Source organism: Phoenix dactylifera, unplaced genomic scaffold, assembly GCF_009389715.1.
Source record: "Phoenix dactylifera cultivar Barhee BC4 unplaced genomic scaffold, palm_55x_up_171113_PBpolish2nd_filt_p 001546F, whole genome shotgun sequence".
In the NCBI taxonomy this organism is placed as follows: domain Eukaryota; kingdom Viridiplantae; phylum Streptophyta; class Magnoliopsida; order Arecales; family Arecaceae; genus Phoenix; species Phoenix dactylifera.
Window position 1 is genome coordinate 38,700 of NW_024068854.1, and position 25,957 is coordinate 64,656.

Consider the following 25,957-nt stretch of genomic DNA (forward strand, 5'->3'; position numbering starts at 1 on the left):
TTCTAGCAAACTCGGTTTGAGGGGGTCGACATCTCTTATATCCCCCCTCCATAAAGAACTAGACTATATATAGAGTATACTAAAATATAATTATCGCTTTACCTGACCATTATAATACCTTAGTAAACAGAAGAAAAAAAAATAAAACCCATCCTCTTCACTTTTCTTTTCTATTTTTTTATTCTCTTAATTATTAATAATATAGCTTTTTGGTAATCATCTTCATCAACCATTAAGGAAGCCTTAACTCATCGCATAGCCACTGCTTCCTATAAATTTGGCATGGATCTTAAAGATTTATTCAATCCATGAAAAGCCACTGGGTTGACGGGTCAAACATATACTCGAGCTTTTTATAATCGGGTTGGCTTCGACTAATTTGTATTTATCCGAATTGCAAGATACCTTTATCTACATCCACACCCTTACGTGGATATTAAATTATATTTAACTATGAGTTATATGGATGATTCGTGAAACCATTCCAGATTCACAGGAACTAGGATTATGACTATTGAACGGGGATAAAATTCAGGGCTTGCTCTACTCTACATGGTCCCATTGTTTCTCTTTTATCTTTCTCCACCATTTTATTGTTCCTTCTCCTCCTCGTCTTCCGTGCTCCAGCACTTACGACATTACAAAGATATTACATAGTAATTTTAGTTGTCTAACTATTTATGCTATCAAAAATTTAATAGAAGAAGGGATAATTAAATAAAGATGATATTATCATCTATAAAAATCTAGATACCTGAAAGTCCATATAAGATGAAGGATCAGAGCCACAATGATGAAGTATGGTCTAAAGATTGTATTATTAGAATCAACACTAACCAATGGTAATACAAAGTCCTTACGTCATTGTGATCAGCGAGCAATTTATGCAGGTAGCTTAGTTGCAATAGCAATAGCAAGCTGATCATGGCGTGATCATGGAGTAAGGCATCATTTCAAACCTCGACCAATAGAGACCTGAAAAATTGTGAATGCATCAACCCTACATGGATATCTACAAGCATGGCGTGATATTTTTCTGTGTGTTTTTTCTTGAGAAGTTGGATCAGAATTCATCCTCCCAAACAGGATAAAAAGGGGAAACCTGTCACTCCACACCCTCCATTCTTCATGACAGGCTGGGTTTTAAAACAAGAAAAAAAGAAGATTAAAGAGAACCATGCCCTACCTGGAAGCTTCAAACATTATTTATTAAAAAAATAAAAAAAAATAGGAGAGAAAAAAAAAGGAAAGATTTCCATATTTTAGAAACAAAATTCACAGACAGAGCAGAGCCAAGACGCAAAGAATTACCAAATTTCCTCATCGCAATGATGTATGCAGCAAAACACTCCCCTCATTCCTCATTGTCTTTGTTCTCGGTGTCTCTGCCGCTGTCTTCCATCCCGATCCCATCGATTGGATCCAAATCCCCCAACCCTATCGTCATCGATGAGCCATTCCAGCTGCTGTAGCCATCGATGGTCATGTTCTTGATTCTAGCAACAATAGAATCATCTGTATTCACCATATCGATCTCTGCAGACAAACGAGCGGTAGTAGTAGAAGACGGACGGACACATGGGAAAAAGCCATCAAATTATTTTACGGTCCGTCAGGATCAGAAGGCCTTCAAGAAGGGATAGGAGTGGTTTTTACCGGGGTGCGAGAAGAACCAGAGGACCATGGCGCAGAAGATGAGGACGAGGGGGATGAGATGGACCATGTTCTCGGCGAAGCGGGCACGCAGCGCCGCCTTCTTGGAGGCGTCGGAGAGGGGGTCGTAGGTGGGAAGTTGGTCCACGTCCAGGCTCGACCGGTAGCCGGGAGACGATGACAGTCCCTTCCCTCCTCCTCCCCCTCCCCCTCCTCCTCCTCCTCCTCCTCCTCCTCCCGTCGTCATGCTCATATAGTACTCCTCTGACGTCCTTGATGCGCTCGCCGATCGGTGCATCTCTTGCAGCAGCAGCAGCAACAACAACAGCAGCGAGAAGGAAAGATAACAAAGGAGAAGATGTATTCTTGAATTTGGCAGGAGGCAGCCTTTTAATTCAGATTTGCGGAGGTTGCGGTAATGCGGATGCAATAGAGCAGACTCGGTCAGACTCCGATCCCATGTGGAAGCGGGTTGGATTAAGGAGACGACAAAGAGAAGAAAGCGGATCGGACCAGACTGTAGTACATGAAGGCGTGGAACTTGAGATTCCCTTATTGTTGTCCGATTTAATTTGGTTGGATATGCATGCAATCCGTTCATTCGAGGATTATGGCCTAGACCTTTATCATCGCCCAATCACCCCAACCACCCTCCACCATAAAAAAGAATGAACTTTTTTTTTCAGAAAAAAAATAGAGACTATTTGGAGATAAACCAAAGGCAAAGTTAACCCCAATACAAAGACATGAAGAACTCGGATCCGGATAAAGATGTAAGATCACAATTATTGATGGATGAACAGTCTTGCACAAAATTATTATGTAAACACACAGCATACACAAAGGACAGAAGACATCGAGTCCTAGTTTCCAGAAAAAAAGTATCCATTGATCCAAGTGCTAGCCACAAGCCATGACACGGTTTCGGATGCCAACCCAGTGAGATTCCATATCTATTAGAAGAATTTAGACCAAGGCGCAAGCACCATTGTTCGCTCAACCAATATCTCTGCGCCATGCTGTCGGTTTCATCGGCCGCGCAGGCCTCTCACCCATCTCCACTCCATTTGAAGGACTTGCCTACATGGTTTGCCGCAGAGAATGGACTCGGCACACCCCATGCTGCTTGTCCACGTACACAAATGAATTTATGTACCACCACGTCATTGAAAGAAACTTTGCTGAAGCATGAAATGAATGCAACCTGAGAGTTGCTTACCAAATTCGGTAGGACCATGTTGAAATGTATGTATGATGCCACCTCTTCAGTGATAGCTTTTCGGGTGCTCTCCTGTGCAACTCAAGTGGGGTTGAAAGAAGTTACTTGAGAGATTAGTAGCAAAGCCAAGCATCTGCACAGTAGCAGCTAAGTCAGTTTTCTACTTTGTTTAGATTACTGAGATTGAAATTTCAGAGCAATTTTCACATGCACATTTATTGCTTTCTGCACTAGGAATAATATATAGTCATATAATTGCATCAAACTGTAGGTTTCAAGCTATATCCCCCAAAATACAAAAAGCTTATGATCCACATTAACAGAACCTTTTTACAGCCAGCTTATGCGAAACATGCTGACCTGAGCAATTAGTTAGTTCTCTCATATTTTATATGCAAAAGACATATTGGTTTTCTGCTAGTTGTGAATGCTCCCTTAACATATTTCGTTTAGAGCACAATTTCCTCTATGAATCTGGTATCAACCAGGTCCAATTTGGATACCTTATTGAACTACCACAAAACTGAACCATACCTACTTCAACCATGCACATATCAAAGAGCAAATATATCAACAAATGATGTGCACGGTATTAGCATCCGAGTTTAATCCATCATAATTTTCTTGTCTTTCTTTGTTGAGAGCTCGCTCCCTCCCTCCCTCTTAGCTCATGCCAACATTTGTATGATTAAAGTCATGAAACAATCCAATTCCGGATGTTTCCAGTGGTTCAACAACACTATCAGCAAAAATTTTGCATATCGGATCCATCCCTTAAAGTTGATCAAACTAGGATTTCTAGATATCGACATATTGTCATTGTCCATAAGAGAAAGAATACACAGTTTTTCAAATTGAAAGTAATCAAAAACTGAAAATATGCATGTGTGGTGAAATTTTAAAAGCTTTGAGGAGATGAAAAAAAAAAATGAGCACAAGATGATATAAAATAATGATGACTTATGGAAGGTAAGAGAATAATAAAAAATAAAACAATTATTCAGACTAAATGCAGCCATCGCTACCAATTTACAGCAACTTATATAGCCATAATGCTTACCTTTGCAGGCAGAGCATAATTGCTACCAGTAATACTATGAGATTCCTCCATTTGATCTGTCTCAATGGGCCAATTTATGCAAACAAGATCCACTCGCCATGCCAGAGGGACATCTAAGTTCCAGCAATAGCATCGTCTCCTTCAAACTTCTGACTCACGAGAATATCGTAAGTTTTATCATCAGGCATGAGGCCTCTGTCAAGCATTTCATCATGCAATCGAAAGGCCTCTTGCAAATTGCCTTCCCTGAAGTATCTGTTGATCAGTGTGTTGTATATAAGAACATTAGGACGTACGTCCATCCTATCCATTTCATGCAAAATCTTGTAAGCATCTTCAAGGTGTCCATTCTCGCAAAGACCATGTATCAGTGCAGTGAAGGCAACATCATCCGGAAAATGGCCCTTGGCTAACATCTCAGAGTAAAGTTCTAAAGCAATTGTCACATTACCAGCTTTTAGTGATCCATCGATTAAGGTTGTGTAAATAGCAGTATCACAAGGTATTCCTTCTTCTAGCATTTTCTTGTGCAGCTCAAAAGCAGCTTTCATATTACTCAAATCTATATAGCCAGAGATAAGGCTGTTAAATACAGCTGCATTTGGCTTTAACCCAGCTTCAAGCAGCTCATCGAAAAGCTTAAGTGCATCAGCCATATTATTGTCCTTGCAAAAACCAACAATAATAGCATTATATGCGGCAATATCCAATTGGAGACCCTTCCTTCTCACCTCATTCATCAACTTCAAAGCAACATCAGTACAATTGCTTTTACAATAGCCATCAATGAAATTGGTATATGTAATAACATTAGGAGAGATGCCCTTTTTAAGCATTTGCTGATAAGTTGAGATTGCGGAGCTCATTGCACCCTCTCTTATGAAGCCGCTGATGATACTGTTATAGGTCATACAGTTAGGAACAAAACCCTCCTCCATAAATTTGGGCAGCATGTCATTCGCTTCAGATGTACGGCCAGCTTTGCAGAAGCCATTTATAACAGTGTTGAATGTATATTCATTACAAGCAATGCCCAAGCCACGCATTATATTGAGCATATCATAAACCCGGTCAAAGTCCTTTTTCTTGACATACCCATCCATCAGAGTGCCAAAGGTGACAACATTGGGTTTGATGCCCCTTTCAGTCATTTGGCTATACAGATTAGCTGCTGAATCCATATCCCCCTGTTCACAATGGCCAAATAACAAGTTGTTGCATGATACAACATTAGGCTTCACTCCTGCATCCTCCATTCTAGCATATAGATTGCAAGCTTCCTTCAGCCTACCAGCATGACAGAGCCAATGCATAAGAATGTTATATGTGAAAACATTTGGTACACCAGAGCCAACTGCTTCTTCAAATAAGTCAAATGCCTCTTTCCATTGATTATTCTTCAAGAAGCACCGTATCACTGAATTGACAATGAAGACGCTCGGCAACATCCCCAGCTGTTTCATTTGACAGTAAAGCTCGTAGGCTTTCTCCACATTTCCATATCTATAGCAACCTTCAATCAGAACCGAGTATGTCACATTGTTTGGAACTATTCCTTGCTCGAGAACTGTTGCGAGTAAATCCAATGCAGTGTTAATATCTCCTTGAGCACAGTATCCTTTCATCAGACTAGTTGCAGCTACCAAGTTCAGCGGCAGCCCACTACTGACCATCTCTTCTTTTAACCTTACAGCCTCGCCCATGCTTCTCTGCTTTGCACAAGCTCCAATCAACAAAGTATATATAAACTCGGAAGGAACCAAGCCAAAACCTTTCATCTCGCTGAACAATTCACAAGCTCTCTTGGAATCAGGTTTCTTGCACGCCGACTGAATCACGGTAGCATAAGCTTGCACATCCGGCTCCACGCCCCCATCAACCATTTCCCTGAAGTACAACTCGGCATCCTCAGGCTTCCCTTCTTTCAAACACACATGCATCATAATATCACACGTGCTGCAATCGAAGTCCATTCCTTTAGCTCGCATCTCTCGGTAAAATTCTCGAGCCCTTGAGAAAGAGTTCGACCTTAGCATAGCACTCAGCACATCATTTCTCGCTTTTACGTCAGGAAAGATGCTGCTTTCAACCATCCGACTGAAAGCTTCCACCGCCTCTTCGACTCGATGGACATGTGCATAGCAAGACAAGAGGTAACAGTAGGAGAGAGGATCAAAATCGCACCTTTTTGAAGTTTCAATCAGGCAGTCGACGATGCTGCTGGGGCGGGAGCTGGAATCGCCCAAGATCGATCTTTTTAGTAACTCTCGAGCACTCGACAGCCATCCGGACCGCACGAGGATATGAAGCAAGATGCAGAGGGGCTCCACGCCCATGGGACCCCCCTGATTCTGAGCCCAATTGAAGTACTTCAAAGCTTCTCGGGGTCTGCGCTGATAGGTCAAGAGGAACTCGACGACTCGCTCCTGCGTCGACATCGATCTTTCGGGGTCGAATGCGGAGATGAGTCTTCGAATCGGAGGAGAATGGGCATGGACGACGTTATTTGGGATCGGTTTCTCCGTGGCCGCTGTTGGCTCCTCGATGGAAGGAAGGAGGGTGGCCGAGGCGGAGTACAAGGACCTGGGGATACGACGGATAGAGCGGGGAAGCCGTGGAGAGAGGGTGGAGGAGCTTCCTAAGGCGCTCATTTCTTCGATCTAGGAATCGGAGGCGGTGGCCACCGAGTGCTCCGGCAGTGGCCGGGGTGAGATGGAGAGCGAGAGGAGCGAGGAGGGGTCGCCTATTTGCAGATGGTGGGAAGAGTCGATAACCCTAGCCAGCCAGACCCACCCAACCCGGCACAAACCCACCCAACCCCAGCCTTCGATCTGCGAGGAGTTATCTGTAAATAATTGGCTATTTGTCCAACTCAAACAGATATCGGTCCACGCAGTGCCGATTTCAACTCTAGATCTTTGGACGATCCATGTAGGTGTATCATACGTTAAATATTTATTAGATAATTCTGAATTACTCATATAGATCCTAAGCACTCAAATAATCTTTTTAATTTTCTTTAGATAATATGCTGAATTATTATAAATAATATTAGAGTAGATCGCCCGTGCAACTGCTATAGGCTGGAAAATATTGTAGCAGTAATTCATTTAGGACTAAACACCAATATATCCCGAGCAAGATATGTTAAAAATGATTTAATAGAAAAGTTAAGAAATATGAAGATAAGAAATATATATACATGTATTATGAAAAAAATATATGCTTTTTGTTTTTCAAAATTTTAAAGGAGTCGGGAGAAGTTGGATGAGATAAGAGAAAATATTTATTATTTTTAAAAAATAGAGTCCAGTAGATATTTTGTATTTTATCTCGATTTGCAAATATTCCTGCATCTTTAATTGCTATAATGTCAACCCTATATATTTTTTTTAATTATTGCAATGCTCCCACTGACCTTCCAATTTGGGCCATAGTTCGCCGTCGGTGCCTACATGGTAAGTTAAGGAGATATTAGTTTGACATGGCAAGTTAGTTCTCTCTACCTTTATTCATTCATCGTGGTCGTTAATATTCGCCATCATTCACTACCATATCCAATCTTTATAACCATCTACCGTTGTTTAAGATCTCTTTCACTACCTACCTTTACTAACAATCTCCACTATCATTCATCATTATCAATGATCTCTACTACTGTCATGCCCTCCGGGATGGATCCTTATTTATATATATATCAAATAAAACTGCAGATCACCTCATCGGAAATTCCGCTATCTATCCGCACGAATCTTGAGATAACACAGTCTTAGATGGCACGTGAACGCCCTGAGCGGACACGCGTCGTATTGGCCTTTAAATGCCTCCGGGCCGCCTCCCCCCACTGGCTGTGAGACTGGCGGCGGTTCTCGGAGACCCAATTCCCTAGTTCTTGGTCAAGCAAGCGAGAGAGAGGAGTCTCGGCGAGAGACCATAGGGGGTGACCTGAGAACTCTGACGGCTGCGGCGGCAAGAGACGATGTGGCGGAGGGCCTCTTCCCACCTCCAAACCCTCGCTGGCCAATGGTGGCGATCCGGCCCCCAGCTTCTCTGCCTTTCCGCCCAAGATACCCTGCAGAGCCGTGGCCTCGCCTCCATCACCTCCTCGCCGTTCCGGAAGACCTCTCCTCTCCTCTCCTCGGAATCCGGTGGGTCCTCCTCCGATCTCTTTTGTTTTGGCTAGGGTGGAACCATGCTGACCCATCCGATTTGGTCTTCTTTCTTTAGATAATGTCCCGACGAAGAAGAAAGTGGAGGACGTGATGCCGATCGCCACCGGCCATGAGCGGGAGGAGCTCGAGGGCGAGTTGGAGGCGAGTTTTCCTGTTTCGTTCGACTTGCACTCTGCTTGCGTCTTTGTTGGTCGATTCAGGATCTGATGGATTCTCTTGTGCGTGACCTTTTTAGGGGACGAAGCGGTTTACTGACATGGATTCCCCGGTCGGTCCGTTCGGCACCAAAGTTAGTCTGATTCTTGAACTTGAATCTGCAATATGTTCTTGATCCCTGATAAATTTTCGTTCTGATTTGTTCGTGGATGATGACGTGTTGTTTTTCCGTCTTTTTCCCTTCTTGCTTAGACCCTTTCAGTGTTTTTGCATTAAACTGCGATCTTCTCATATGTGTTGGCTGCAATATTTTAGCTGGTTTCTTAGTACTTGGTAGAATGGAAGCGAATACTTGTGGTATATCATTTGTTAATGTGCATTAGATTAATGGGTACCATCTTGTTATGTTCGTCCTTATCGCTATAACTACATAGATTGTAATACAATGATTGTTCGTAGGTCTATGATGCTTGTGTATATCTTTATTTTCATGTATTTGCTAGGGCTGCAAAATAAAGATCATACCATCTGCTGAGTTAACCTGAAGAGAATTTTCATACTGCTATACGGTCAACTTGGCATTCAGCAACTTCACAGTTAGAAGGATTGAATCATCAACTCTCATTTCTTTCCCTGGACTATTAATTTGTTTTGCCCCCTTCTTTTTAACACCCTAATGTAAAACTCTGCTGATGTCTTCAAAAGCTTTGGATGCCCAATACATGAACAACATGTGCAGGATGGGTCAATGATATCTACTGTAGGGTTGGGAAAAAAGTAGTTACAGGTTAGGTGAACTTAGAAAGAAATGGGATACCAGACATTCTACATTATTCTCAAGTCTAGTATTCTTCATAACAATATTTTACTATTCTTCATAATAATGTGGTGGAAGCATCCACCTTGTCAAGAGGGCACCTGCCTGTGAATTCTGGCCATGCTAGTTTTTGTTAGCATGTTGAGCTTATGTAAGCTCCTTGTATGCAAAACTTAGGACAAATATTAGAGGACAAAACTGAAGCTGCCCCTCTTTTTCATTTGGTATCATAATTAAAATATACATTTTAGGTACACATTCCACTGGTCACGAGTAGAATTTAATGAGGTATCATTCTGTTTTATTTTCTTTCCAAGAAATTTTATGAGATCTGCAAATTATATAGTTTAAATTTGCGTAACGTATCGGGTCAGAAATATAACACTTCCAGGTCAGTTAAGATGACTGAAAGCTATCATGGATAAAATGGATGGGATTTTAAAAGTGTAAAAATTTTTGACATATAAGCCATAGACATGTGAGTACTTATATGTCATAAGTATATATTTTGCACAAGAATTCATGGTTGATGCAGCCTTGGTTACACTAAATTGTAAATTCATTTTCTCAATTAACAAAATTTCAGAAGTCTATTAGATATTAGATATAATCAAATGAGGTGCTTAATTGGATGCTTTCCTCAACGTGAATCACAAAAATGTATTAGGCACTTATACAAAGGTATTGAGACAAAGTAGTAGGGGTGTGATAGTTGATTTTCTAGATGTAGTGAGCCTATGACAAGGTGTTGTAAACTAATGGTCTACCATTATGTCGATCTAGATCATCTTTGTTGATCGTATATGGTTGATCGATAAGGGATAAATTGAGTTTAAAATAGGAACTATAAGATGTATTTGAAAGTAAAAATCCATGATTTCTTCAGTTTGTAGGATATAATATTAGGTGAAATGCCAATAGTGTTCCATCCATCATTTGCTGAACCATGCCAAGTTAGCCGATTTCGGGGCGTGCCAAACTGGATCAATTGGTTACTGGCATGGTTCCTATCACTCTCCAAACCCATCACCCGGGTTGGTCACATGATACGACAGCACATTCCATAGGGAAACCCTTGAGAGAATATGCAAGGCCTATAAATTTAATATGACCTTTTCATATCTAGATAATAAGGATCTCAATTCACAACAAAAAAATTCCATCATTAACAAGTAACAAAATTATCTAGTTACCAATTTAGCTATTTGACTGGTATTAGTGATGCTCTAACTATTCATTCTCTCACTAATGATCCCAAATCGTAGCCAAGCAATAAGCATCATCCTACAACTCTGAAAAGAGAAGTGAAGGAGCGGTGTGAACTTTACAACCCAATAAATATCTCCACACATCCACACTAGCATTATACTAATATAAATTTGAAAATAGAAAATAATCAAAGCTAATATAAATATGAAATTATAGAACTGTTGATACCAACTATAATTATATGAGCTCATGAATACATCACATAGCATCAAAATACCTTTCAATGCAACAATGATCCCAATTAATTATCATTGTTTCTGGCCCGTGGTGGGGGATCAGCAATACCATATTTCTGGCCTGTGACAAGGCATCGATAGTACTACGTTTCTAGCTCGTGGCAGGATATCAACAGGTACCACGTTTCTAGCCCGTGGTGGGGCATCAATAGTACCACATTTTCGGCCTATAGCGGGGCATCAACAAGCACCACGTTTGGGGATGGTGGGGCATTAGCAACGTGGCTAGTTTGGAGCGCTACAACCAACTGTCCAATTATACAATTTATTTTTTATACTTATGAAGTAAATAAAGCTATATTCTTTGCAAAATTCGATGTGCACGAGTATCAAAATTCATGCAACCCAAATCAGCAACATATGCTACATATATACATAAAGAACCATACATCCTCAACAGATAGTCATGCAATGAGTGGTTATCATATTCCAAGCTAAGCCAAAATCATTGATGCACAAAAATGGTATATATATATATAGGTGATCAATGTCCAAGGATTCATGCCACTACCAATGACAGACACAAACACAATGCGTGCTGACCCACTTGATCCGAGAACTAAGATGTAGAGTACCCTACTTAGTGTCTTCTTGTCCAGGACATGGTAGATGGTCACACAATGGCAGTCTAGGACCCCGTTAGGATCGACCGGAATTCACATAGGTGTCTAGACCTACCATTGATCCCCTAAAGTATGTAGAGAGAGTGATGAAGAGAGAGGGAGGAGAGAGAGCAAGAGAGAGAAAGAAGAAGAGCAGATCAAATAGGGGAGGGTAGCTTCGGCTTGATCTAGATGGGGGAAGCCCAAGTGGTCAGTGGCAGTGCCAAGCGTCTGCTTGAGGTTCGGCCTCCAACGGAGACTGATGGTATCAACGACCATGGTGGCAGGTGATGGTGAAAAGGTGAAGAAAACTGATGATAGTTCAGCCTAAAATAGGGAATGGAAGTTGCTTGGCTCGTTGGCCAGTGATGGGTCTCTTTCTATGATCATAGGGGTGGCTGAGAGCTCGAATAAAGCTCTGGCAAGAACCTTAGCCTCAATTCACGACGTAGCTGGTGAAATAGAAGAGGTTATAGCCAGAATAAGGGAGAAGAATCACAATTCAGGGGCAATCTTGTTCAACCAAATTCGATGACTCACCGATGCTACTCAAGGCGACGACGACAGCCATAGGATTGGAAAAAGGAGGAGAAAGATTAGGAGTCGTTACCTCGATTCCGATGAGGTATGATGGGGGGCTCCGTAAGGTCTTCCAAGGAAATTTCTTTCAAAGAATTTGCGATCGATGATGATTTGGAGGGAATCTTGATGGTGGGGTACTAAAGAAGGCATCTCTATTTATAGAAAAGCCCTAGGGCTCCGCCTAATTGTGGCGGCCCTGGGCTTCCTTCCCTCGATAGAGTCAAAAGAGGATACAGACTTCCATCGGGAGTTTGCATCCACCGCCTCATGTGTAAGGCATGCATCCTCGTGTAAGGCATGCGCCCTTGCCTCACGTGCGAGGCATGCACGAGGGTCAGTACGTGCCCTTTCTCAATTGGCCCAACCAAGTTCAAAATTGGGTTCTCACATTCTCCCCCCTTAAAGTAATTTCGTCCTCGAAATTCATGTACTTGAGGCTTCAAAGAGTTGAAGATGCTAAATCCTTATCTCATCCTCGAGCTCTTAAGTAGCCTTCCTTTTGTCTATGATTTGAGTTGAAACCTCTCCATCATAACACGCTCTGAATCAAAGTTGATGTTTTTCGATCAGCTTCACAATGACTCAACCCTTCACACTTCCATTGTGCAACTCTGATCTAAACCCACCAAAATTCTCTAAGTTAGATACATAATTTTCGATCAAAATACTACTCTATACTTAAATCAATATGACCCAAAATTTGTTAAACCACCCCATAGATTATAACCGGAGACAAATTCACCATCCCCTCTATAGAAATCCTATGGATCATTTCTGTCTCAATTCCTAGTGATCATAAATATAAGCTTTGATGACCACTTTTGTCATGCCTTGAACCCATCATCAGGGTTGATCACATGACATGGCTGTGCATCTCCTAGTGCAAGGCCCAAAAGAATATGCAAGGCTTATAAATTCAATACAATGTCTTCATAATTGGATAATAATGATCTTAATTAACAATAAAATAGTTCTATCATTAATAAGTAACAAATTATTCAGTTACCAATTCAGCTATTTGATCGGTGTCAATGATGCTCTAACTATTCATTCTTTCACCAATAATCCCAAAATGCAACCAAGCAATAAGCATTCCGCAAATCTGAAGAGAGAAGTGAAGGAGTGGTGCAAGCTTTACAGTCTAGTAAGAATCTCCACACACCCATACCAGCATAACAGTAATATAATTTTGAAAATGGCAAATAATTAAAGTATAATGCTATAAAACTTTTGACACCAACTATCCAATATAATAACATAAGTATGCTAGATCAGCAATATATCATATAGCATCAAAATACCTTTCCATGCAATAATGACACCCATTAATTATCTTTGTTTTTGTTTTGCATAATTCTGATCAAATAATGTTTTAGCATTTGGACTTTGGACTAACCATGACCATATTTTCTGCCCATGGTGTGGCATCAATGGTGCCACGTTTCTAGCCCGTGGCGTTATTGTTTTTGATTGGGTATCAATAGTACCACATTTATGATTTATGGTAGGGCATCAACAATACCATATTTTCAATCTGTGGTGGGGCATCAACAAGTACCACATTTCCAGTCCATGACAGAGCATGAACTACATGGCTAGTTTAGAGCACCACAATCGTTCGATTATACAATTTATTTTTTATACTTGTTAAGTAAATAAAGCTATATTCTTTGTGAAATTCGATGCACACGAGTATCAAAATCCATGCAACCCAAAATCAGCAACATATGCTACATTGATACATAAAGAACCATACATCCCCAACATATAATCATGCAATGAGCTGCGATCATATTCCAAGCGAAGCCAAAATCATTGATGCACGAAAATAACATATATATAGATGATCAATGTTCAGGGATTCTGATCTCTACGTGTGATAGACTCAAACCACAATGCGTACCACACTTCTTGATCTAAGAACTAAGGCATAGAACATCATGCTCAGCATCTTCTTGCCCAAATGATCGCTCACCTACAAAGCCAAGTCTCATCAACAAAATAATCATAAACAACCACGGTCGATGGTGGAAAATTACACGACATGGTAGATGGTCGCACAATGCTGGTTCGAGACCTCGCTTAGGATCGATCGGGATTCACAAAGGTGTTTGGACACTTCATTGGTCCTTTAAAGTATGTAGAGAGAGAAAGAGTGATGAAGAGAGAGCAAGAGTGAGAAAGAAAAACATATCAAATAGGAAAGGGCGGCTTGGGCTGGATCTAGATGGAGGAAGCTCGGGCTGTTAGCGGCAGCCGCAAGCTTCCGCTCGAGGTTCAGCCTTCGACGAAGATAGCGACGGCGAAAGGGTGAAGAAAATTGATGATAGGTTGGCCTAAAATAAGAGGTGGTTGAGAGCTCGATTAGAGCTCTGGCAAGAACCTTAGTCTTAACCCACAACAGGGTTGGCGGAATAGAAGAGATTATAGCCGGAATAGAGGAGAAGAATCACAAAGCAAGGGTGGTCCTGTTCAACCAAATCCGGCGACTTGCTGGTGCTATTCAAGGTGATGATGACAACCATGGAACCGGAACAGGGAGGAGGAGAAAGATTAGGGGTTATTACCTCGATTCCGATGAGATATGATGGGGGCTCGGTGAGGTCTTCCAACAAGAATCCAAGGAAATCTCGACCAAAGGACTTGCAATTGACGGTGATTTGGAGGGAATCTCGATGGTGGGGTACTAGAGAAGAAGGCATCTCTATTTATAGAAAAGCCCTAGGGCTCCACCCGATTTTGGCGGTCCTAGGCTTCCTTTGCGTGATGGAGTCTGGAGAGGAGAAACTACCATCGGGAGTGCCTCCCTCGCCTCACATATAAGGCATGCACCCGCGCCTGATGTGCAAGGCATGCACAAGGGACCGATCCAAGCCCTTTCTTAGTTGACGCAATCCGGTACAAAATCAGGTTCTCACAATTCCTTACGTTGGTTTGAAATGGAGGGTGAGGGAGAAGGAAAAAGAGGAAGAAAGAGAGAGAAAGGGAGGGAGGGAGAGGGGGAGGGAGGAAGGGAGGAAGGGAGGGAGAGAGGGAGGGGGGGAGGGCTTGGAAGCCCCTCTTGTTTCATTTTGAAACAGGGAATCATATATTTATTTTTTATTAATTTTGAGATGAAGTCGACAAACAGTTTACCGACTTTGCTACAATGAAGTTGGCAAATCATTGGCCATTTTCAGTTTGAAAAATTCAAAATAAATAATCGTTCATCTCCACATGGTATGGTACAAACCGTGCTAATCGCCAACCGGTGTGAGTCTCGTTACTAGTTCGGCGAACCTTTGTTCCATCTATATGGGGTATTGGCTTTTGGAGGAAGTTGTGATTCATCTAAGTATGAGGCTAGAATAAGGCAACTTTGGGCATGAGAGGAGTCTGCCTAAATCCCCTAGTACTGCATGTAGCGAGCTTGAAGCAACAGTCCAATATCACATTAGACCTTGTAAGAGCCTACTAGAAAAGGAAAAGGGAAGGCTTCTTTTAAGGAACATCATGCATCTTTGTTGCAAAAACTAATGCCAGAGCAAGATGTATGTTACAAATTTGTTAGTGCAAACCAAAATGATCAAAAACTATTCAATCATAAAATATATCTGGTTAGATTAATTTATGATATTATAGGTCTGCTTAACAGATTAAAAGGGAAAGGTTAGATCATAAAGACAGTTTATATAATCAAAGTGGAGTTGGTTGGGTCAGAGATGATCAGGTATGCTGTATGCTTGCTATATGACTTTGAAAGTTAAGAGAGGCTTTCACCAGATAATGACTGGCCATTGATAAAACTAGGAGGAATAGGTTAGAAAAGAATGCATTAGAGGATGCCTAGATGTTGCACTAGTGGAGGATGACATGGAAAATACCTTAGATGTTATGGGTTTGTTCATTGAAGTTACTAGGTGTGCCAGGTGAAATTATGAACTTGCTATCTGTTGCAGAGTAAAAGAAGAGGTGAGGAAATCTGATTGTAACCTCCAAGATATTGTGACTTAAAATTGAAAAAGCTTGCCTTAGTATATGATGCAACTTTAATCATGATAGTGGTGATAAAGGATTTGCTAGGATAACAACAAATACATGGTCTGAGGCTTTTGGTTATGTTGATGGTTGAAAGTAGGATGCTCAGGTTTTAGTCTCCTAAAAATACGTATTGTATATATTTTTAAACTTTTTTGCATTGGCATCATGAGAAGCATTTTTCAGTTTCTATTGGAACCATTTTGGGTGTATATGTACTATGCTTATCATATCTTATTTGGATTTTAGACAACAAAAATGCTTCTGGTTGAGAGGCATGTGGAAGTTGCATTAGTTTCCGACGTTTTACAACTTTTTTTGAGGCAAAAAAAATGTAACACCTGAAATGGTAGTTGTGGCATATCTAACCAAAACATTACACCAAATTGTTATTTGTACATTTTTATCTTGTTTTGATATGTTGTGGACAGAACTGGTATGTCCTTGGTTGAAACACATGATTCTGGACGAAACACATGATTCTGGACAAAACACCTGACTTTCATCATAGAGGAGTAGAACAGTATTCAGTATGGAGAATATATATTCATTTCCAAAGATCATCCCTGTTAAACATTGCCAAAACTATCAACTATCTATGGAAATCTAAGTGGTCTTAGTGTCAACTGTTTAATACTTTATGTCTTGCATATTGTTTAATTAGCTTTTTCATATTTACATCATTTTTTTGATATATTATAAGTATGATATCCTCATTACTGGTTCATGTTGGTCCAACTTTGTGGTAATAAATGAAAAGCCGTCATTTGGTCCAAACAAAACTTTCTGCCTTATTCTCCATATATATAACTCCTTGGCAAAATTTCTTGTTTTGAAAAGAATAGTTATGACTTTATGCTAGAGACTGATGCTTTGTGGGATGTAGTGGGATTGTTTTAGCTTGTTTCATCTCTTTGGAGGCTTTTCTTTTCTGAGAGCATTGTGGAAGGATAGTAAAAATTGATGGTTCATGCACATTCGTTACTATATTTTCTTAATGTTCAGGTCTGCCTTCAGATATTCATGTCATGCAGCTTGTGTATGTGGCATTGTTGCAACTTGTTCTGTGTGCTTTTACTTTTTTTTTTTACCTTTTTCACATTTTCCTTTTAGTAGAATGTAATATATCACATCATTAAAATTGATGCACAAAGCAAATTAATCCCTGAATATGTTTGTGCCCTTAATGGGTTTGGTCTAGTTATTCAATTTTGTGTGGAAGATCTTTTGTCCACCCAAGATCTTTGGTTCAGGAACTTTGCCACTCCATTGGTGTTACCAGGTTTCATAGTCATGTATCCCTGATCGGTGATGCTCATGGCAGCCATTGCGCATTCTGTTACCATGCTACTGGTTCAATTTGTGGCATGGTTTATGAGGAAAATGGTGTCATACTGAAAACATAATCCATATATTTTATAATCTGTCTCTTTATTGCATACAGCCAACATTCAACCTGTATCCTTTATTTTTTTCGTTCCTCAGATCTTCCTCATCAATAGTTTAGAAATTTTCCTTTCCTCAAGTATAATGAAAATTTTCCCTTTGTTTTTAAAATTAAATTAGCTTTTCCTGGATATTGATTGTGAATATAACAATGTTTATGCTGGTCCACAGTATTAACTTGTTATTAAAACATTGAGTATTGAACTGTGCCATAAAATTTTATTTGGCTTGCTTGTAGGAAACACCTGCTGTCGTTAAGTCCTACTATAACAAGAGAATAGTCGGCTGCCCTGGTGGTGAAGGTGGTAAGTTACTTTTGTCACACTTATGACAAGCTAGTTCTTTGACATCTGTTGTATTTTGATTGACCCTGGCTCATCATCTTTCAATTTCTCCAAGAAAAGAAGTATGAGGAAAAGAATGTTTATCTTTCAATTTCTGTTATATGAAAAGGAAACTGAAAGGAAGGAAAGTTCTAAAATAAGATGCCACCAGTTGACCGCGTTTGATGTTAGTTCAAATTCTTGATGTGTTTGCAGAGGATGAGCATGATGTTGTCTGGTTCTGGCTGGAGAAAGACAAACCACACGAGTGCCCTGTGTGCTCCCAATATTTTGTGGTAATTGAGATGGCTTGTAAAATTCCTAGTGTACCACCAAACAGGATTATATAGAAATATTCTATATTTTTGGCTGCTTTTATGTCTAGGAGTAAGAGTTCCTGATTAATTTCATATCATTTTGCAGTTGGAGGTGATTGGTGAGGGAGGGGACCCAGAAGCACACAGTGATGATGAACATCACTAGGGATAGGACTCCTGGAAATAAAAATATTTGGTGAGATGGTTGGTTTCTGTCATACCGTGAATCTTCAGAGAGCTTTAGGTCATTCTGTTTGACCAATATTCTTGCCTGTGAATCTGAAGGCATTTCTGTTGGCTGTTTTGCTTGCATGGTGTAATGGTCATCTACGTGACCTTTGGATTATTTTACACCTTTTGATGCATTGTCGAATAATCAATGGCCACGTTAAGTTCTGTTCAGTTCTGTTCTTTCCTTTGCTTGTAGTAAATCAGAAAGGTTTTTTCCTGTGGTGTTAGTTTGCATGTACTTTCATCTATAGTTCGCTATATTTGATCTATCTATTTGCAGGAAACCTTTGCTCTTAGAAGCAACATGTCGAGAAAATTGCTCAGGTAGGGCTGCAATTTGCTTTCTAGTTGCTATAGTCTGTTGGTATTTATGTTGCTGCTGCTAGAGGAGCAGCGAGTGTGTGGATGGATTCTTTAGGGATGACCAAAAGGTTCCACCAACATTGTGGTTATAATACCGTTATCTATCAATCGTATTCAAATAATGGTTGGTGTAGTTAAGAGTAACTGAGCTTTTTATCAATTAGGATCCAACTATGAATTCAAGTAACTATGTTGAAAAATGTTGACATTGCGAAGTGTAAGACAGGATCATGATTGATTTTCCATGTGTGTTCAGGGCAAGCCCAAATGGCTACTGAGTGCTGACTATGTGGAGAATTGTGGAGCCACTGTAAGTTTGAGCCTATTGCAGAGGGGACTGTAGGACCGTCTGCCTGGGGTATGCAAGATATATTATATTCAGGTTGCAGGTTCAATTCCCAAGGGAGAGAAGGTCCTAACTGGAGCCCGCCTTATTTAGAGGTTGCTATTTTAGGAGTGGCAAGATCTTATAACTTGAGGAGGTCCTATCCCTGGCATGCTCCCGATAAGGATTGTATTTACATATGAAAGGGGGTTTTTGTGGGACTGGAAAAGTGGATTTCTGTATTCAGACTGCTTCTCATGTATGTTATCATCTATGGTAAGATTTCGTTCAATTTATCTGTGTTACTAAAGAAGTGGGAAGGTGGGATGCAGAGTTTGTGATTTGTTCGCTCCAGAGGAGCGGAGGTGGGACGAGGCCCTTGTCAGGCGGATGTTTGGAGAGCAGATTGCTGAGCTGGTCTTGCCTTTGTCGATCCAGGGAGAGTAGATAGGAGAGTCTGAAGGATGATCGAGAGGTCTGTCGTGCCAGCCTGGGACTTATCTGGAATGGTCAAGAGATTTCTGGCTTGGCAGATTAATAAAGGATGGATTTGGAGGACGCGCATATCCATCTCTGTGTAGCCATGTTTCTCTAGAAGGTGGCTTGGGGGTATTTGCTTATTAGAGGCGTACTGGTGCGGCGGAAAGTGAGGATCTCTTCAGTCTGTGCGGTTTGTTCGGAGCTGGAGGAGTTTATCTACAATGTTTTCATTGAGTGTCTGCAAGCCAGTCAAATTTGGGAGTATGCCATGTTTTCATTGAGTGTCTGCAAGCCAGTCAAATTTGGGAGTATGCCATGGCTCACCCGACCTGCGGTAGGGGTGGACATTCATTGAGGACTACTTGTGCTTCTTGAAGGCCTCCGTGCGGGGGTTCGGGCTTGAGGAGAGGAGGACACGTGCCTGCCTACTTGGTCTGCCATTGTTGGCTGGATAAGACTGCTCGGATCTTTAAGAATGGCAGCTCTCATCCGAGGGTGGTGGTGGATAGGGCTCTACTGCATGGGGCGTAGATTTTCAGCACTACTGAGGCATCGTGTGTTGGGTTGCATTAACTATGCAAAGCTGGTGTTGGGATTGCATCCTCCTCGAGGGGTACTCGGCCACAGTGATCGAGTGGATTCAGAGTCGAGGATGCGCTACTGGGGCAGATCGCTGCTCCACGATATCCACTGACTACTCGAGGGGTGCAGCTTCCATCAGGCCACCCATATACATAGGGAGGCAAATGGTGGTACAAACTGGGTTGCCTCCTTTGCAGCTCACCACTTTTATCTAGGTGAACCATGTGTCATTGTCTGAGCCCTTGTGTAGTATTTCTTTTTCGATCTTGTTGGCTGCATTTATATTCGTTGTGTGTGAGCCGCCGTTGTAAAAAAAAAAAGAAAAAAAAGAAAAAAAGAAAAAAGAAAGAAAGAAAAAAAAAGAGAAAGAAGTGGAAGAAGAAGTGGGAAGGTTTATGAGCTGCATTCTTATAGCCTTTTTTTCAAGATCTCAAACTCTATGAATTGCTTCAGCAGCAATTTTTGGGCTCAAATAGGAATCAAGTGTTTAATTTGTGCTGTTATAGGTCTATTGTATATTAATACTTTGATTACCAACGATTAAATACTTATATACATATTATGCATGTATATGCATACATATTTTATTAGAATCATAAGGTTGTGTCTCGATGCCGAATAATTAACTATCCCTGGATAACCTTTTTACTCGCTCATATTCATCGTTCAATGAGCTAATCAGCGAATAAAGTTATTCTTTGTTTTGTTGAGGGGATGGTAATAAATACCATCCAGGGTACAAGTGATGAAGAAAATAGGGGCGTTGAATTAGCTTTAAACTGGCCATCCATCTTGAATAAGGTTATCATATCTTTTGTATGGTGTGTGGTTGATTGGCTGGATAACTTTAGGTTTCTGGATAGCTAATTGGGGATGGCTAGTGTTGAGCGCCGATAATTATCACCTAACCAATTAACCACAGGGCTGGTTAAATTGTTATTTGTCTACCCCTTAATTGGCAACACATCTCTGTTGAGATGGCAGAAATGGCGTTTGGTTGCAACAAGCACGATTAAGTCTCATTTTCTTTTGCTATAATTATCATATTATATATCTACAAGCATATAGCCATGGTCGTACATGGAGTCCTGTTACTTAAATAATGAGCTTGTCGGATCACGTAAGTTAATAGAGGCTCATGCGTAACTGGAGTCAAATCCTGTACATCTTCATATTACGAGACAAGTGAAAAAAAAGAAAAGAAAAGAAAAGAGAGGAAATTAATAGTGCTTTTAAATCCATTTGACAATCAAAAGGAACAGTCGCTGTTTAATGATAAAAGATTTGAGATCCGATTGGTACCAAACTTGGATTCTACCTCTATATATTCTCAGGCACTAAATCTTTTCAGTTCTTCTCTGGAGCTATTTGCTATTTATTGCCTTCGGTGCTTTCTTGCTTTACTTTTAAGAATTTCGCCCCACGCGTCTAGACCACATCAAGAGCCTAAAGCAGCAAAAATTCTCAGTCTCTATCTCTCTCTGCATCTTTCTATCACCATTCAATCATATCCAGAGGATTCTTGGTTCGTTTTGCAATCATTCTCTTCCAAAATGGCCCAGAGAGATATCAACTTGGTAGGCGAGCTTTCATTTTTATGATGACGAAGTGCATCTGCCGAGATCTCGTGACCACACATCAAACAGTAGAGATGATGACTGAAGAATCTATCCTTTGTCCTAAAACATGCATGATGATGTCCTCCAGTCCTGTTCCTTTTTACTCAGATTATCGACTATAAAATATTTGTTATTGATTCCATACACAGACACATGCATAAACACATATATTGTTTGGATGGTGCCTAAACCTGAACCGCGCTGAGTTGGGAGTAACCCTCTTGCTTTTGTCAATACATCCATATATACATACATCGATACCTATATTTGTGGTCTCTATATACGTGCACTCATAGAGACGCAGGGTAACATATTTGTTCTCTCATCTTCAAAATCAATAATAACGCCATCTAAATTGAAAACCAAAATTATTGATCATGATCTGCAAATCAAAATTCATGTATATTTGTGCTCTTTGATCTATGCATCGATCAAGTCAATACAAAAAAGAATATTTTTAATCACCTAGCGCGATAAAATATATGATAGGGTATATAAATTAAAAAAATTATTTTGTAGTCATGATATATGCATCTTAAAATATGCGTAGATTTATTCATTAGGTTTTGATGATTATCTTGTAAAAATATAGCACCCTGATATTAAAACCGTCAATTTTGACAGATTCAACTAAATACATTACCACCACAACAGGCACCTAATGGGTCCCTGATTGTCCCTTACATGATGGTGATAATTTGTCCCTTCTTAAGGAACAAGATGGCACTAATATTTGACATGCGAAATGCAACCATAAATTATTTGTTTCTTTGAGAGAAGTGCAAGCTTTGCCTTCCATTCACAACACTGTCCAATCTGTAACCATGATACGCGGAAGGGGATGCTTCGATGTCCTAATTAATTAGAATACCATCATTCAATTCTCCTAGCAAATAGCTATTTACTCGCAATGCTAATTTAGGGGTTTGAGGTGAAAGAATATTGATAAAGGCCAGACCCCAAAGATGATTCTAGATAATACAGAATATCATGTCCACTAATTACTCCGCCCCTCCCAATGTATTTGGAAATTTGATGCCCCAAGTTCGCATTTATGCATAAGATATCGAAGCATCCACATATATAGTAAACCCTATGATGCATGTACATGTACCTACAAAAAGCCAAGTCCCAGTTGTAGAGGTCCTCCCTCAGAGCCCGTGCATAGGTGCAAAGGTGAGAATAGAATCAGTTGCCGTGCAGCTTCATTTTTTTTTTTTTTAACAAGCAAAAAGAGAGAGAATAATAGTGCTTTCAATTATATCTGACAATCTAAAGGAAAAGAATGATAGGGATATGTGTCACGTCACGAACCCAGCACCCAGGTCCGGCACGCGACATGATTGCACACTCCTTAGGGCAGAGCCCTAGAAAATATGGAAGGCCTAAAAATATATTACAACCTCAATATTCGTAATCAATAATGATCTCAATTTATACCAAACAATAAAGTTGATCCAATTACAAAATTTGATCATCCAACTAGTACTAGTGATGCTTTATCTAATCATCCCCTTCACCTGTGATCTCAACTATAGCCATGTATTATGCAACATGTAACTCTGAAAAAGAGAAAGAATAAAAAGTTGTGAGCTTTACAACCCAGTAAGAATCCTTACACATCCACACCAATACAATAATAATTTAAGTTTGAAAACCATAAGAAATTATTGCACATATCATGAAATTACAAACCGACTACAAATAATGCTCGAATAATCAATATAAATATGAATATCAAAAATTAATAGAAATCTAGCTACTCAAGAGTGATATATCGGGTGATATCTCATAAATCTTTATTAGTATTTTCAATGCTTTTCATTATATTCCTTTTTAACTTGATGCGGATCAATTATCTTTCCAACTTTGGACCAAATTTCAGCTCTATTTCCTACCCTGTGAAGGGGTCTGCCAAGATATCACATTTCCAATATGTGACGGGGCTTGCTATAATTTTACATTTCCAACCTATGATGGGGGTTGCTATAATTTCATATTTCCAGCTTGTGATGGGCCTATCAAAGTATCACATATTTGGCCTGTGATGGAGCCTACTATAGTAACGAGATAAGCTCCAAGTTCTTATTTATTCAATTTAGTTCACATTCATACATTAGTTTTTTTTATTTCTAGCTTTAGACTAACCATGGTCACATTTTTCTACTTAAAGGAATAATCAATATAACATGGTTAGTTCAAAGCAACACATCCATTAGTCCGATTATGCAAGTGTAAGTTATGTATGTATATGCATCCATCATACTATCAATTATAAGCATACATGATCAAAATATGATTTAATACAGAAACCATCATAAAATTATTCTTGCTTCTTACTTATCTAGATCCTTAGCATACCATATATATATATAGATACAAAAATATCTATATTATGCAGGTTAGTGTATAAGAATTTTTACATCTTTGCTGATAACCTAGATATACTAATCACCTACCCACACTGTGGTCTACGAACCGGGGTGCGCAGAATCCTGCTCAATGTTCTTTTATCCAGAAGATTGTTCTTCTATAGAACCAAATCAACATAAAAAATTATCCGAGATATCCGACAACCCAAAACCCTCTACTGGTCCACTCAAGGGTTTACCATTATGTAACAATCCAGGACCATCCTTTGAGCCCCTTTAACTAAAATTTCTTTGGATCAAGTTAGAGAGAGAAAATACCAACAGGAAGAACCAGAAAGAGAGAGAAACTAGGGTATAAAATTTTGTTGGGTTTTTTTCTATCCAGATGACTATAACCCTATACAAAATCAAGGCTCACTGTGAAAATAGACTTATATAGGAAAATATACAAGGCCAACTAGATAACAACGCTTAATTATTTGAATCAATCACTACAGCGTAACTCAATCCATCTTATCAAGAAATATATATATCCAATCAATGAAATAGATCACGGGTTATCAATTATGGGTCCAATGATAGCTGACAGCAGTAGGGGTGCAGGACAGACAGAGTCGACTCGATAGCAGCGTCCAACTATCCAGGTCGGTCCGCTTTGGTCAATCAAGCCAGTCAACTCATGAAACAAGAATTAGATCATAGTACAAGTAACGCAATAGAGATTCATGATGATAAAGCCCAACGAAACTTGGCAATGGTTAGGATAAGGCTAGCATGATGGGTGGTCGCAGTGACACTAGTCCAGAACTCTCTAGGAGGTCAACCCGAGTCTACAATGAGAATATTTGGGACTCTCCTATTGGGTCCATAGAATCATGCGAAGAGAGAGAAACAAAGAAAGATAAACCAAGAGAGAGAGAGAGGAGAGAGAAAAAAGAGAGAGGGTTCTCATCTTCTTCTCCAAAATAGGGGAGAGCCTGATCTCACCCTCTTCTTCTTGGATTAGGGGGTGGCAACCCAAGGTGGTTGGGTTTCGGCGACAGCGACCTTTAGCCGCGGCACCACCGGCGACGGCAGTTGGCCGACGAGAAGAAGGAAAAAAAGGAGGAAGAATATCATCAAAGAACTAATCAAACTCGGCCTGATCATGGATATTTTTTAACCCACCACCACATGATCTCAAGGTCCTCAGGGGCGGCAAGGCTCACTCTTTTTTCGGCAGCTGATGCCAGCGAACACGGAGGGAAGAGATGCCGAAACAAGGCACCCCTATTTCTAATTAAATCCTAGCGATTAGCTGGCTCAAATCCAAGCAAAGACAACTATAAATCTAGGAAAAGAAGGAGAGGAAGGCAAGCGTCACTCACCTCGGTCCGACAAGATTTTGGCGGCCCTTTTTGACGATAAATCGAATAGATATCTCAAAGGGAGAGAAAGGAGCCTTAAATAGATTGAATTCCGGAGTTCTAGCCGATGTTGGGATTGCCTCAGGACTCCCAGAGTCCGGTAATATTGGAGGAGGAAGAAGACTCTGATTGGAAGTCTTCTCCTCCTTTGTGTGTAACAGGGCATGCCCGAGCTTAGGCCTGGCCTCTTCGGGCCGGCCCACAAGGCCAAGGCTGGGCTATTACAATATGAACAAAGGGTTTGACATTCGACGTAGCTAGCTAGATTTGTCCTCCTCCTTTTCTTGGTTGTTTCTGATGGCTTCCACTCTAGCAATTTGGACCACGGCAAAGCTTCAAGCACGCGCTTTGGGGATCCTATGATCAACCACTTGACGGGGCCGCGCCCATGCTAGTTTGTCTCCATGGCCGGACATGATAAAATTGCAGGAAGCATTTCGTTAGTTTCGCTGATCCAAGGAATCTTTTGAATTAACCATGCGGAGTTTAGCTGGATCACCTAGCAATGGAGGTTTTGACAACCAAAGCAAATGATCCCCATGGTCATGCATTGTTCATAGAAAACTCGATGCAAGATGGAGTTAGGACAGCACTCCACCAATAGCTGGAGAATAAATTAAGATAGGGTTGAAAGTTGTAGAAACCAGATCAGGAAGAAGTAACAGTTTTAATCATTACCCAAATCATTGTTGTTGTTGACCAATTCGTTG

At 40.4% G+C, this 25,957-nt stretch overlaps 3 protein-coding genes across 6 annotated transcripts; 1 reads left to right on the forward strand and 2 right to left on the reverse strand.

Annotated features, from left to right (window-relative positions):
- Positions 1-794: 794 nt before the first annotated feature.
- On the reverse strand, positions 795-2,384 carry LOC120108775. Of its 3 annotated transcripts, none has more exons than XM_039122488.1 (3): positions 1,657-2,384; positions 1,312-1,536; positions 795-975 (listed from the first exon to the last, which is right to left on the reverse strand). In XM_039122488.1, exons 1-2 carry the CDS (start codon positions 2,252-2,254, stop codon positions 1,355-1,357), a joined length of 780 nt encoding a protein of 259 aa, XP_038978416.1. In that variant the 5' UTR covers positions 2,255-2,384; the 3' UTR covers positions 795-975; positions 1,312-1,354. The 3 variants fall into 3 exon arrangements, with proteins under 3 accessions (XP_038978416.1, XP_038978417.1, XP_038978415.1); XM_039122489.1 differs by having other exon boundaries at positions 795-1,136; XM_039122487.1 differs by lacking the exon at positions 795-975 and having other exon boundaries at positions 1,190-1,536.
- A 35-nt stretch (positions 2,385-2,419) lies between these two features.
- On the reverse strand, positions 2,420-6,731 carry LOC120108774 (pentatricopeptide repeat-containing protein At3g54980, mitochondrial-like). 2 transcript variants are annotated; one of them, XM_039122486.1, is made up of 3 exons: positions 3,933-6,731; positions 2,873-3,005; positions 2,420-2,775 (listed from the first exon to the last, which is right to left on the reverse strand). In XM_039122486.1, exon 1 carries the CDS (start codon positions 6,581-6,583, stop codon positions 4,046-4,048), a length of 2,538 nt encoding a protein of 845 aa, XP_038978414.1. In that variant the 5' UTR covers positions 6,584-6,731; the 3' UTR covers positions 2,420-2,775; positions 2,873-3,005; positions 3,933-4,045. The 2 variants fall into 2 exon arrangements, with proteins under 2 accessions (XP_038978414.1, XP_038978413.1); XM_039122485.1 differs by having other exon boundaries at positions 2,420-3,005.
- A 1,036-nt stretch (positions 6,732-7,767) lies between these two features.
- LOC120103977 (cytochrome c oxidase subunit 5b-1, mitochondrial-like) lies at positions 7,768-18,271 on the forward strand. The gene is made up of 6 exons (XM_039122490.1): positions 7,768-8,080; positions 8,160-8,245; positions 8,340-8,393; positions 17,468-17,534; positions 17,769-17,848; positions 17,976-18,271. The coding sequence occupies exons 1-6, from the start codon at positions 7,912-7,914 to the stop codon at positions 18,033-18,035; spliced, it is 516 nt and encodes a 171-aa protein (XP_038978418.1). The 5' UTR covers positions 7,768-7,911; the 3' UTR covers positions 18,036-18,271.
- The last annotated feature ends 7,686 nt before the right edge of the window (positions 18,272-25,957 follow it).